This window comes from Gossypium hirsutum, chromosome A03 (assembly GCF_007990345.1).
Source record: "Gossypium hirsutum isolate 1008001.06 chromosome A03, Gossypium_hirsutum_v2.1, whole genome shotgun sequence".
NCBI lineage: Eukaryota > Viridiplantae > Streptophyta > Magnoliopsida > Malvales > Malvaceae > Gossypium > Gossypium hirsutum.
Window position 1 is genome coordinate 20019942 of NC_053426.1, and position 14620 is coordinate 20034561.

Here is a 14620-nt window from a genome sequence, read left to right on the forward strand (position 1 = left end):
TTCTTATTTTTAAGTATCTTATAGATATTGATCACTTAGTGTTAAGCTTCAGATATCTAATTTACAAAATAAAATCTCTATATTTTGAGTTAGTGATTTTTAAGCTTAAGCATGTACAAAAATCCAACAATCATCCTACTCATTATTAACTCACTTTGCTATGTTTAGGGTGTGAATCTCACTCTCTCTATCTCTTTGTAAAATGAATGTGTCTTTAAGTGGTGATAATATGCTTCTTATTGTGTTGGTCTATAATTATGTACAAATAATTTAATTATGTAAAATGAAATGTTGGGCGGTTCGTTTGAGATTGAGGAAGGGGAAAATTAAGGGGTTGCAAAATCGGTTGATAGATCTCAATAAGGGGGGATAGAGATGAGGAGAATATCTCTGATATTTTAGGAATAAAGTTGGAAATGAATCTTGATATTGATAAGGAAGAACTTTATTGGGAGCAGAGAGCACGTGTGAATTGGTTGAAGATGGGGGGCTGAAACACAGGGTTTTTTCATCGATTTACGTCACAGAGGCAGGGAATGAATAAAATTAAGGGTTTAATTGGAGGATGTGAGCAAATTGTTTCATACAGAGATGAGCTGTTTGATATTGTTAATGATTACTTCATGCAGTTATTTACATCGTAGGGAGGTGGGAATTCTGATCATATTTTTAAAGGGAGTGGAACCATGCATTACTGGCAAGATGAATAATAGCCTAAATGCTAGCTATGAAAGGGAGGAAGTCCTTACTGCTTTGAAAGCTATGACGCCAACCATAGCGTCAGGACTAAATGGTCTTTCAGCTTTGTTCTATCAGAACTATTAGCACATAGTGGGGCAGAATGTTGGAGACTATTGCCTTATGGTTTTAAATGGTGGTAAGTCTCTTGCAGACATAAATAAAAAAAAATATTGTCCTTATCCAAAAAATGGAAATCCTACGTGTATGCAACAATTTCGGCCCATTAGTTTATGCTCTGTTTTGTACAAGATCATTTCGAAAACAGTGGTGAATAGATTTCAAAAAGTGTTGAACTTGTGTGTGGATGAGTCGTAAATCGCTTTTGTTCTAGGAAAGCTAATCACGGATAACATTTTCCTTGCTTAGGAAATTCTCAATGCATATAAATGTGAGAGGTTGGTTAAGAGAGGCTATTTTGCTCTCAAACTGGATACGAGTAAGGCATATTACAGGCTGGAGTAGAGGGTTTTTTGGAGAAGATGATGTTGACGATGGATTTCTCGAAAACCTGGGTGGATTTCATTGTGCATTGTATTAGTATAGTATCTTATTTTGTGGTTCTGAATGGTAAATTGGGAAGGAATTTTTATCTTAGAAGGGGTTTTCGGCAAGGGGATCCCCTTAGTCCTTACTTGTTTCTTATTTGTAGTGAAGGGTTGTTTTTTCTTATGCGAACAGAAATTTAAGAGAAGTTGGTGAGGGGAGAAAAAAATAGTTGGAAGGGTCTGAAAATCTCACATTTATTGTTTGTGGATGATTGTATTCTGTTTGGGGAGGCGACGATAAATGGAGCTACGATTTTGAAGCAAATTTTGGAAAAATATGAGAATTCGTCGGGTCAATGTATTAATTTTGAGAAATTAGTTATCTATTTCAGTGCAAATGTGGATGAGCAGTGTAGGAATGATATAGCTGCGTGTTTAGGGGTCCGTTCCTCTATTGACCTGAAGCAATATTTAGGATTACCCAACATAGTGGGCCAAAATAAATGATGGGCTTTTCAGGTTTTTAAGGATCGTTTGAGAATTTGTGTTGCGAATTGGTGTGTTACGCCTTTATCGCAAAGGGTAAGGAGGTTTTTATTAAAAGTATTTTGCAAGCCATTCCTACCTTTGCAATGTCATGTTTCTTATTATCAATTTCATTTTGTTTGGAGTTAGAATGCATTATTAGTCGATTTTGGTGGCAAAAGCATGGGGGAAAAAAGGGGTATTCATTGGTGTGAGTGATCGAAGTTGTATGACCTAAAGGAGGATAGAAGTTTGGATTTTTGTAATTTGGAAAATTTTAATATTGCCTTACTTGCAAAACAGGGATGGCATTTGATTAAATATCTGGGTTCTCTTTTATCGCGGTTGTAACGCGTAGGTTTTTGCAAGTGTACACAGTTGTTATCAAGTAATAAGTAAGTATTGAGTTACTGTCTCCACAGGGATTGTATTTGTGTTAAATCACTTAGTTATAAAATTATACTAACAACTTGGTAAACAAAAACACAATATGGTTGAGAAGTGATGATTAAAATTAAGTATATTAAACTAAATGCAATGATCCCTAATGCAAATTATCTTAAGTATGCAAACTATATGAATGAAATAGTTTTTAGCAAAATTAAATACAATTTGCAACAATTATAACATAAATAAACTAAGACAACTACTTTAATTAAACTCAATTTATTATCAACATGTTTAATAACATTCGGAAAAACATTCCATGGCAACTCGATCTTTTATGAGTTTGGAAAACACATTAGGTCTTTTCAGAATCCTTTACTTAGTAAATACGCATTTTACTGAGCCTTATTTACTAAAGGTTTCTTAGCATTCGTATGAGGTAACAGGGACGTGTTAGGTTTGAAATAGTTTAATCACACAAATCTAAAAACTATGCAGATAACAAAGCTTGGTTAGAGTTGTTATGCAACCTGCAATTTAATCGGGTTAGGATCTAAATTGAGCGTGCACATTTCAATTATGCGTCCACTAGCCGTAGTCTGGTTAGGATCGCTCAGTGGTGCATTTCAATCACGTATGAACGAAATACAGACTTGATTTTAATTGAAAACATGATCGATTGAGGCACAAACATCATAAGCATGAATCAAATAAATATTATTTAATCAAAGCAATCATCCTAGCTTAAATAAAATTAAGCTAACATTGTTATAAACAAGAACAAAAAACACATAGCAAATGTTTTTAGATTAAATTAAAGAAAAGAAAGATTAAACCCAAATCAAAGTGGCTGTCACCCAATACTTTGACCGACGAGGCTCCTTCGCTCCTTTGCTAATGGCTTTCCAAGGTGGCCGACCAAGGGCTCTTTAAAAGGCTTAATTGCTAAAATCTATATGAAGAGATGATGCTAGGCGTGGGGAATGGAGAATGCCAAAGAGAATTGAGAGAAAAGAGAGAATGGTGAGGGATGATGGATGAGAAAATGAAGTGGTCTTATTTATAGGTGAAAAGAGGTGGGTAGTTTGCTAAAAATAGCTGGGTTTAGTCTCTTCAAACTTCCTCCATGAGTGGCCGACCAAAATTAGTGGAATTTGAGCTGAATTTTGCTTTATTTTTAAGCAATTTAAATGCTATAATAACTCAAGACTGAAACTCAATTAAATGTAAATTTTCGGGAAAATCTCTAATTTCTTCAACAATATAAGGACCTCGTGCAATTAAACCAAAAAGTGGTTTAAGAGGACAGTCATGTGTAGTCAAATTTGGGATGACTTGGTCTTCAAATTGGACGATTTTTGTAATCCAACAAAGCTATCAGACCTGTCCAAAATAAATCAATAAGTTAAAAGACCAAAGAATAAAATTTTTCCAATTTAAATAATTAATTACAACCCAAATTATTAATGAAATAATTAAAATGATTTATTAAATATAATTTTATATTTTATTATTTAATTTAATCATGCATGGCCCATTTTATGTCTTAAAAAATGTAATCTGTTCAAATCAATATAAAATAAGCCATTTTATGCATGAAAACTATATAATAAAGTATAAAATCACATTTTAATAATTTCTATGTTCTAATTTCATATTTTCACATATTTCATTAATTTATTAAACAATTATTCAGTTTTAACAATGAATTTAAGTAAAAAGGTGATAAATTATATAGAAAAAATCCTATATATTTTTCAGTTTATAACGGTCACTTAAAACAAAGTGTTATACCTTAATTGATTTTTGGAACGCATAGCTTGGTACTTACCCATCATATACTTGTAAGAGCGTTTAGGCTGCAAGGGGTTTGATCAATTTGGAGTTGGGCTAGTGAGAGGGCTTCAGGTCTACTATCAGAACTTGGGAGGATGTATAGGTTCCTGGCCTGGCAGAATGAAAATTAGAAAGTTTAAAGGGGAACTTGTCAGTTAGGCTAGTGTCTGAATTGATTAATCATCAAATAGGGCAGTGGGATGAGCAACAACTTACCATGCATTTGAGTGAAGAGATTGCTGAAAGGGTACGGTGTATCCCTATTGTTGGAAATCTGTAAGAGGACATGGTAGTTTGAGGGGATGAGTCATCGGGTGATTTCACAGTAAGGAGCGACTATAAGATCCTACTCTGAAGGGATATCTCACTTGAACCTACGGGTAATTATGGTGATTATACAATTTTTTTAAGAAACTCTGGCAAATTAATCTACCAGAGAAAATAAAAATTACAGCATGGTATATTTTTAAAAATTACATCCCTAGCTACTATAATTTGTTAATAAGAGGCTGCGGAGTTCAGCAATGTGTCCAAACTATACAAGAGATGTCGAGACCTCAAGGTATATCTTTAGAGAATGTCCTTCTGTTGAGGAAATATAGAGAATGTTAGATTTGAAATGGCTGATGATATTGCTAATGGATCTTTGCAGGATTGGCTTACTCATATTGTTTCCACGTTCCCGATTACTACATGTAAAATTGTGGTATGTACTCTATGGTTTATTTGGTCTACAAGGAACATGTTGATTCATGATAAGGTGATCATATTATCTCAGGACATATTGAAAAGGGTTGAGTCCTACATTAAAGAATTCGATGCGGTTCAGTAAAGGTTACCTATTCGAAGGGTTGAGTGTTAAGTATTAGCTAGCAATGCAACATTGGACCAGCAGCAGCTCTAGAAGAATGCCAGCATTGAAGTCGAACCAGAAGCAGCCTTAGCATTTTGTTTCTTTTGTTTAAATGTAACTTAATTTAGTTGGTTTGTAACTTGTAATCAAAGTTAGTAAGATTTTTGATGTAATTGATGTAATGGCTGACCATATCAGCTTACTTTTGTATGTGGTTTAAATTTGTATTTGTTAAGTATTAGTGGGAGTAGTTAAGTCATTAGGTAAATATCCATTGACTTTGTAATTCATATAAGTTACCATTTTCTTAATGAAATAGATGAATTTTTTGGTCAATTTTTTGAGCTCAAGTTCTCTTAGTTTCATTTTGATTTTGTTTTAGCTTCTTAAGGTAGTTTTGAATGCATTGTTGCAGCCATTGATCCAAAAAATGGTATCAGAGCCTAAGACTTTGAGGGCCTCTGTTTGTTGGTTACCTTGTTGAGAAAACATAAGCTTGAAAAGGAAGAAATCAAAGCTGTTGAGTTTGTTTCAACTAGATGAGCTTCACACCTTCTCCACCTCCAGTGTTTGCTAGTGAAAACTACCACATTTAGGTAGTCAAGATGAACACATACCTTCAAGCACAAGATCTGTGGAGTGTAGTTGAAAATGACATTGAACCACCTCCATTGAGGGCTAATCCTATAATTGCTCAAATAAGGCAGCATGCTAAGGAAAGTATAAAAAAGCACAAAGCCTTGGCCTGCTTGCAGAATTGAGTGTATGATGTAATATTCACTAGGATCATGGCTTGCAGCACACCTAAGGAAGCATGGGAAAGGCTGAAGGAGGAGTTCATGGGGTCGGATAAGACAAGGCAGCAACAAGTGATTAATTTGAGGAGAGACTTTGATAACCTAAAAATGAAAGAATCAGAGAGCATCAAGTAATACTCAGACAGGATCATGGCCACTGTCAACAGCATAAGGTTGCTTGGTGAAGATTTTAGTGATAGCAGGGTTGTTGAAAAAGTAATCACCACTCTGCCTAAGAGATTTGAGTCTAAAATCTCATCACTCAAGGACTCAAGGGACTTGACAACAATTTATTTGTCTGAATTGGTGAACTCCCTTTATGCATTGGAGCAAAGGAGGGCCAATAGGCAGGAAGAGCATCCTGAGGGAGCTTTCCAAGCAAAGGCCAAAGAAAGTCCTGGTTCAAGTCAGAAAGGGAAGAAGTTTTAGCTCGATAAGAGGAAGAAACCAATGAGAGATTCAGGCAAAAAGAAGTTTCCACCATGTGTCCACTGCAAAAAGACCGCTCATTTGGAGAAATATTGCTGGTTTAGGCCAGACATCCAATGTAGGAGCTGTAAGTAGTTTGGCCATATTGAGAAAGTGTGCAAAAACAATGGAAAGGCACCAACACAGCAGCAAATTCAAGCCCAAGCTACTGAGGACCTTCAAGCTCAAGAGGAGCATGTCTTTCACAGCCTCATGTTTTGCCACCAAAAGCAAGGTCAAATGCAATTGGCTTGTAGATAGTGGCTGCTCACATCATATGGCAGCTGATGAGAGTCTGTTTAAGGATCTTGACAGAAGTTATGGCTCAAAAATCAGAATTGGCAATGGTGATCTGATTGAAGCCAAAACTAAGGGCAATGTTGTGATCAACACTGGTTCAGGTAACAAAGTCATTTCAGATGTGCTTTTTGTACCTGACATTGATCAAAATTTGTTAAGTGTTGGCCAGTTAGTGGAAAAAGGGTATTCACTAGTTTTCAAGAATGGTTCATGTGTTATTGAAGACTCTCATGGCCAGAAAATGATTACAGTAGGCATGGTAGACAAGTGCTTCATGCTTGATGTGAATCAGCTTAAAAAAAGGCTTATGTAAGCCTAGCTGATAATGTTGGCCTATGGCATAGAAGATTAGGCCACGTAAATTTCAGATCACTTGATCTGTTGTACATGCTGAATTTAGTTGAGCATATGTCCAAAGTTGAGGCAAGAGACATTGTTTGTGAAGTTTGTTAGCTTGGTAAAAAGCTAGATTGCCATTTCTAGTTAACCAGGCATGGAGAGCACGAGAAAGACTTAAACTGGTGTATTCTGATGTTTGTGGACCAATGAGGTCTCCTTCCTTGAATGACAACAAATACTTTATGCTGTTCATAGATGATTTGACTAGATTTTGCTGGGTTTACTTCTTAAAATAGAAGTCTGAGGTGTTTGATGCCTTTAGCAGATTCAAGGCACTAGTAGAGAACCAGCCAGGTTACAAGATCAAGGCCTTGAGAACTGACAATGGTGCTGAGTACTTGTCTGAGAGGTTTCAAAAACTTTGTGAGCAGGTAGGGATCCATCATCAGTTGACCACTGTTTATACTCCACAACAAAATGGAGTTTGTGAAAGAAAAAATAGGACAGTCATGGATATGGCCAGATGTTTGATATTTCAAAGTAAACTTCCAAGTAAATTTTGGGCTGAGGCTGTCAATACCTCAGTTTACCTACTGAACAAGCTTCCAACTCGAGCTATAAAGGATAGAACACCTTTTGAAGCCTGGTATGAACTCAAACCATCAGTTTCTCATTTGAAAGTATTTGGATGTGAATGTTATGCCCTCATTCCAGTAGAAAAAAGATCCAAGCTTGAAAGAAAGTCTGCTCCTGGCATATTTGTTGGCTACAGAGCACAAAAAAGGGCTACAAAGTGTATGATCCCTCAACAAAGAAGATTTTGGAAAGCAGGGACATCAAATTTAATGAAGAGAAGGTTTGGAGTTGGAAAGGTTCAAATGCTAGTCAGTTTGATGAAGATTAGTTTGACATCAGCTTGGAGCCAGCTGAAAGTGAATCTGAAAATGCTTATATTGATGATCCTCCTGTGAGAGGAACCAGAACCATTGCTGACATCTATCACAGATGTAATGCAGCAATAGTTGAGCCTTCGAACTATGAAGAAGCTGTAAGGGACAAATACTGGAAGAAGGCTATGGAAGCTGAACTTGACATGATTCATAAGAATGAAACATGGGACTTGGTTGATAGGCCAGATCAGAAGAAAGTCATAGGTGTCAAGTGGGTTTTTAGAGCTAAGTTTAATACTGATGGCTCATTGAACAAACATAAGTGAAAGGTTACAGTTAGCAATATGGTACTGACTTCATGAAGACATTTGCTCCAGTAGCTAGGCTTGATACAATCAAGCTTTTGTTTGCCTTGGCTGCTTAGAAACAGTGGAAGATTCATCAACTTGATGTTAAGTCGGCATTTTTGAACGGTTTCCTTAAGGAAGATATCTATATCGAACAGCCAGATGGATTTAAAGTTTTAAGAAAATAAGATAAAGTCTATAGTCTGAAAAAGGCTTTTTATGGACTGAAGCAGACACCTAGAGCCTGGTATGATAGAATTGATGAGTATCTGTCTAGGTTTAGATTTGAGAAAAGCCTGAGTGAGCCAACACTTTATGTGAAGAAAACTGAAGATGAAACCTTGTTGATTGTTTCAATTTATGCGGATGATTTGCTGGTGACTGGAAGCAAAACTAATTTGATCAATGACTTCAAGACTCAAATGCAGGAAGTGTTTGATATGACAGACTTGGGAATCATGAGTGTTTGATATGACAGACTTGGGAATCATGACATACTTCCTTGGTATGGAAGTGAATCAATCTGAACATGGCATTTTCATTAGTCAGCATGCTTTTGCTTTGAAGATACTAGACAAGTTTTGCATAACTAATTGCAAAACAGTGAGCACACCATTGGCTCAAGGAGAAAAATTGACCAGCTTTGGAAGTCAAGAGAGAGTTGATGAGAAAGAGTACAGAAGCTTGGTTGGTTGTTTGCTCTACTTAATAGCAACTAGACCTGACCTCATGCATGCTGTTAGTCTATTGTCAAGATTTATGCATTGTTGTGACACAACACATTTCAAGGCAGCAAAGAGGATACTCAAGTATGTTAAAAGAACCTTGAAGCTTGGAGTCATGTTCAAGAAGGAAAATGAGCTTAGGCTAATTGGATACTCAGCCAGTGATTGGGCTGGCTCTCTCGATGACATTAAGAGCACCTCTGGCTACTTCTTTACTCTTGGCTCGGGAGTTTTTTACCGGAGCTCAAAGAAGCAACAAACTGTTGCTCAATCTACAGTGAAGCAGAGTACATTGCAGCTGCAGCAGCAGTGAATCAAGCCATTTGGCTTAGAAAATCGCTATGTGATTTAAATGAAGAACAACTTGAACCTACTGAAATCAAGGTTGATAACCAATCAGCAGTGGCATAGCCAAGAATCCAGTTTTTCATGGTAAGACCAAGCATTTTAAGATTAAGTTCCACTTTGTTCGAGAGGCTGAACAATGCAAAGAAGTTAATCTCATTCATTGTAGCTCACAAGACCAATTGGCTGATATTTTGACTAAGCCACTTGGTACAACAAGATTCGAAGCCTTAAGGGAGATGATTGGTGTTTGTTACATACAGTCCAAGGAGGAGTGTTCAGCATTGGCCTGCAATGCAACATTGGACCAGCTGCAGCTCTAGAAGAATGCCAGCATTGAAGTCGAACCAGAAGCAGCCTTAGCATTTTGTTTCTTTTGTTCAAATGTAACTTGATTTAGTTGGTTTGTAACTTGTAATCAAAGTTAGTAAGATTTTTGATGTAATTGATGTAATGGCTGACCATATTAGCTTACTTTTGTATGTGGTTTAAATTTATATTTGTTAAGTATTAGTGGGAGTAGTTAAGTCATTAGGTAAATATCTATTGACTCTGTAATTCATATAAGTTACCATTTTCTTAATGAAATAGATGAATTTTTCGGTCAATTTTTTGAGCTCAAGTTCTCTTAGTTTCATTTTGATTTTGTTGTGGCTTCTTAAGCTAGTTTTGAATGCATTGTTGCTGTCATTGATCCAACATTGAGTATGAACAGTGGAGGCCCTTGAAGGACCCTTTTCTTAAAATAAAATTTTACTCAACATTTCAAGGGAAGGATAGGAGATCCTATATAGGGATTGTTATTAGAAATGGAAGGGTCAAGTGGTAAGCTCAAGAGCAATTTTAAACTGCCACATACCTACGGGTTTTGTAGCGGAGGCTCTTACATGTCTCTAGGCAGTGAGTTTGGCGATTGACTTAGGGATCCAAGAAGTGATGCTAAAAGGGGATGCTTTGTCAGTAATTAAAAAGATGAAATCTTGTAGTGATGATGGGTCGGTTATAAGGGCCTATATATATGATGCAAAGTTAAAAAGTAAAGGGTTTCAAAAAATGTTTATTCATACATGTTCCCAGAGACGCAAAATAAAGTTGCACATATATTAGCTAAAAAGGGGTTGAGGAGGGGTGGGAGTACTTATTCGGGAGGGTGTGTATAGGACTTTGTGAGGGATGCGGTGGAGAACAACTGGTACGGTATGCAGATAGAGGAAGGGGGAAGAAATGGTGGGTGTTGTCTCTGATAGAATCGCATTGGGTGGTTGAATTAAGTCCCTTAAGAGGGGTTCTCAGAGGTGTATGAAGGTGAGGGGGGAAAGGAAGGGGTTTAGTTGTCGGACAAGAAAATGACGGGTTTGAGAGTGGGGGAGGTTATTGAGGACTGCTGTTATCTGGGATGGGGTTACGAGGTTCGGGATTCGGGGTTGTGGCTGGGTGGGATGGTTCAATGAAGGTGGGTTACTTAAGGTGGCAATGGGTTGCTGAGTTTCTTTGAGTTTCCGATGAAGTTTCAAGGCATATCCGTTATAAGAAGGAGAGGTGCACGGCATGATTAAACTAGAAATAAAAGGTTGTCGTTTGGATTCCATGGTATTGCTCATAGGACATGGAAATAGACAATGAATACGGCTTTAAGGATTGAAAGAGTTTCAGAATACTCTTTTGAATGGATGCTAGCTCATTGATAGGTTGTTTTTATTTTGTTTGTTCAGTTTTGTTTCAGTTTGGATTTTAATTATTCCTCATCGCTTGATTTCGTTCATTTTATTATTTTGTTATTATAAATAAAATAACCTAGTTTCCCTTAAAAAATATGCGATGAAAATAGATATTTTAAAAAATATAAATTGAAATATAACACTAAATTTTTAAATAAGAATTTATCTGTAAAAAAAAATCCATGCAACTCAAGCAAAAAAAAAAAAATACAAGTTTGCATAGGATAGGCTCAGCGTATTTCATTTCTTTTACCTAAAGAAGCCAAAATTAAATTTTAATTTAAAAGAAAAAGTTAAAATACAATTTTATTGTTGTATTAATCCATACCTTTAAAGAGACCAAATCCCAATTTTACTATTTTCAGTCTAAAGCTTCTCTCTGCCAATTTGAGAAAGAAAATTATTTAAGGATTTGTCCTGATTGGGACTTTTGTATAAACAATTTAAAATTCAAGCAGGCTAGATGCGAATTATTATTTTAATAAAAAAATAATTAAATTTAGTTATCAATATATCAATATCAATGTAAAAATAAAATTTCACTATATTTTATTATTTTTAAATAAAACATATTTACGGATCAACCTTTAATTTGGACCAGCTTAACTAAAAATCCAGACTGAAACCCGGCCCGAGCCACTAATGATAAAACCTTGGAAAAACCCAGATTCATTATTGGCTTTTCTCTGCAAAATCCTTCATGTCACACTTTTTTTCATCTACCCCCTACTGCTTCAACTTCATCCACATGGCTGCCTGCCAATGGCTTACCTTCTTAAAGGTTTGGTTTCTTTCATCTTTTCCCTGCATGCTTTCATTCACTCACTCACTTCAAATCATCCCCAAAAGATTAGCGAAAACCAAAAGCAAAAAGGAAGCCATTGTCGATATTGAAATCAGCTTTGAATTTGCAGAGTTTGGTAGATAAGGATATTCATCTGGAGCTGGCATGGCGCATTCATCGCCATTGAAGTATATTTTCCTAGGGAAAGCCCAACCTTGCTTGAACGTGAATGTAGTCATGTCTTTCTTAAGAATCAATTCTGATTGGACGTTTCCATCAGCTCCGGCTTCCTTTAATACGTCATTGTAGAACTTCAAGCCATAGAACATACCAGTGTCATCTGCAGGTTCAATGTTAGTCCATGGTTAGCCAACTTGTCGACTGCCTAGGGAAATTCAAATCAAAGACAAGGACTTACTTGTGTATTTGTAAGGAAGGAGGGGTTTATATTCGAAACTGAAAACTTGGGTGATGTTGTGGAGGTTAGGATGTTGAGCCACAAGTGTCCACTGCGTGTAGTTCATGGCGTAGTTGAAATTAGTGACCGTCATCTTCACTCGCCAATACTCCTTGTAATTCAGCTTCACATGCCAATGCACTCGGATGGGGCACATATGGTTGGTACACCTTATCATCGCATTCGAATTTCTACTCCTTGTTCTGTTCTTGCGAACTACACTTTCTATCTCTGCATCACTCCTGCAATTTGTAGACTAATGTCATTAGGGATGATGATATATAGTGAAATCCCATAGTTAAAAACATTTTCGTGTGGGATCAGAAAGAAGGTTTACGAGATGCAATTATTGTTGTTTTGGCAGCCACAAGAACATGATGGGCAAGGTGTGATTGTGGAGTTGTAAAATGAAGACATCGAGACACAACAGCTTGGATATCGTGATGCCAGAATCTGATTATACGTGCATGTCACATTCCATGTCACTGCAACACAAATAACAACACTTATGTCGGATGTAAGTATATCTGTTTTAAGTGCAAATTATCAAAAACTTACTCAATGCTTGAGTTTTTCGTCGACCATCAGGGGTGAGGAAAACAGTGGACGGCACCTTTTTAGCTCCGCTGCATGTGTAACCCAGACCAGGACCAAGCAAAGTGAAGTTCAACGGCAGGTTCACTGTTTTATTGGAAGTCCCGGCACGGCCAACACTCACCTGAAAGGACGAAACCGCGGTGGAGGAGTCTTGGCCCCATGACGACACGACGCCACCTTTGCAACAATTGGCTATCTGTTGGTTGTATGGGACTCCGGGGAGCAAGTCCACGACGGTGGGGTTTTTCTTACAGCAGTGTGGGACGTTTCCTTTGAACTTTGAACAATCTCCTTGTTCAGTGGCTTGGGCTCCCACCATTGACCAGATCACTTCTTTCTTAGCCCAAACCCAGCCTAGGGTCCAGCCAGGGCTCATTATGTGCCGATACATTTGGAAGTTGGTCATTGTTACAACTGCCTGCATAGCAGACATGATATATATGTAAGCTTGCATTTCTATTTCTTCAACTATCCCACACTCAAAAGTTATATTTACTATAAAAATGAATATTGAAAATTTTAGTATGGGATCTTATATCCAACCAAATTTTAAAAATGATTACATCAACAGTCTAATTTAAGTTTGAGTTTAATAAAAGACACTTTATAATTACTAAATCTAAGTAATATTCGCATTCCTATTGACCAGGAATGAAGCTAGAAGTTGGGTATTGTGGGGTTAAAATAAAATTTCAAAAGTTTGGAGCTAAAGGATAAAATTGATTAAAAAAAGTTAAATTGAATATTCTATAATTAGAATGGATTAAAATTGTTATTATTCTGAGTTAATGCCCTACTAACCCTTAGCTACGCCCTTATTTTAGGTAACTTTCAACTATAAGAAAAAATTTGAAAAAGTTTTAATATATTAGTGGTGGATACATATCAATATTTGAAACTCACATTTAACATTTGATCAATATAAATGAAAATTATTGTTTTTGGTATAAAGGAAGTCGCAATTTTGACCAAATTTATTGAAATTTTATCTTTTAAAGTGACTAAGTGAACCAATTAATTAATCTTGAGTTTAATGAAAAAAAATATGAGTATAATAAGTAAATTTAAGTTATACTTACAACGTAACCATCCGGAGTCCAGGACATAATGTCCCATTTAATTGTTATGTTTCCGTTAGGATCTAACGGATCATATGCTCCTACAACAAAAGTAGAAAAGGGAAAGGAAATTATTAGCAAGAAAATTAACTAAAACACGAAATGATTATAGCAACTGACCTGCTTGGGAAATGATTATAGCAAAGAAAGCAACCATTGGCAGAGGGTAGGCAAATTTGTAGAACATCATTGTGCAATATCAAGAAGTACTCCTGCTGTCTGTAAACAATGATACTCCTATGGCTTTATATCTATTCCCCCAACAAACAAGAATTGTTTATGTCAGCCTCAACCACTGGTTTTGTTGTATATATATGTGAGTATGACTTGGAACTTTTTTCAGACATATTCTGAGCACAATCTTCTAACTGCCGATATTCGTCAAATACAGAAACATCTTAAACTCGATTAAATCACCTACCAAACAAATGATTTCCATTTAAAATTAATTAATTAAATTGGTGGGTGTGAGAGCTTGCAGTTATTGAAGTCAACTCACCTAATGATAATGACTACTCAACTGTTTCACAATTAATAATATAATAATAATAGATTGTAAAAGGGATAGGGAAATGGCAACAACAAAATTTTTAGTTTTGACTATGCAACATATGTGATAGTTTAAATGGAATAATTGAGTTATTCAGACGAGGATTTTCCAACTTCCCATTTTGCTTATGCTAACTCTGTTTAAAAAAATAAAGAAAGTAAAATCAACTTTGAGATTTTATGCTAACGTGACGAGCCAAGTTTCCCAGTATAATTATTTATGGCATAAAACAACAAATTGTTACTACAAGTTTAGTGAGTAATTGATGTACATGACGCAGCGGGAACTTCCTAGCTTTGGGGTAATTTACCCAATTTATCCATTAACCATACACCAACTTTTTCTCTAACCAACACCA

General features: G+C 36.2%; 2 protein-coding genes across 2 annotated transcripts; one reads left to right on the forward strand and one right to left on the reverse strand.

Moving 5' to 3' along the window:
• The first annotated feature begins 8457 nt into the window (after window positions 1-8457).
• LOC107887832 (secreted RxLR effector protein 161-like) lies at window positions 8458-9006 on the forward strand. Its single transcript, XM_016812058.1, has one exon. The coding sequence runs from the start codon at window positions 8458-8460 to the stop codon at window positions 9004-9006; it is 549 nt and encodes a 182-aa protein (XP_016667547.1).
• Window positions 9007-11282: 2276 nt separating this feature from the next.
• Window positions 11283-13944, reverse strand: LOC107887082 (COBRA-like protein 4). The gene is made up of 6 exons (XM_016811216.2): window positions 13833-13944; window positions 13674-13753; window positions 12556-13012; window positions 12335-12482; window positions 11959-12239; window positions 11283-11880 (listed from the first exon to the last, which is right to left on the reverse strand). Exons 1-6 carry the CDS (start codon window positions 13900-13902, stop codon window positions 11588-11590), a joined length of 1329 nt encoding a protein of 442 aa, XP_016666705.1. The 5' UTR covers window positions 13903-13944; the 3' UTR covers window positions 11283-11587.
• Window positions 13945-14620: the final 676 nt, after the last annotated feature.

Excerpts from the sequence above, each read along its gene's own strand:
- LOC107887832 (XM_016812058.1), top strand. The coding sequence starts at position 8,458 with ATGACATACTTCCTTGGTATGGAAGTGAATCAATCTGAACATGGCATT.
- LOC107887082 (XM_016811216.2), bottom strand. The coding sequence starts at position 13,902 with ATGATGTTCTACAAATTTGCCTACCCTCTGCCAATGGTTGCTTTCTTT. Across the intron at positions 13,013-13,673 it reads GGACTCCGGATGGTTACGTT|GCAGTTGTAACAATGACCAA; the intron begins GTAAGTATAACT and ends TCTGCTATGCAG. Across the intron at positions 12,240-12,334 it reads AACAACAATAATTGCATCTC|GAGTGATGCAGAGATAGAAA; the intron begins GTAAACCTTCTT and ends TACAAATTGCAG.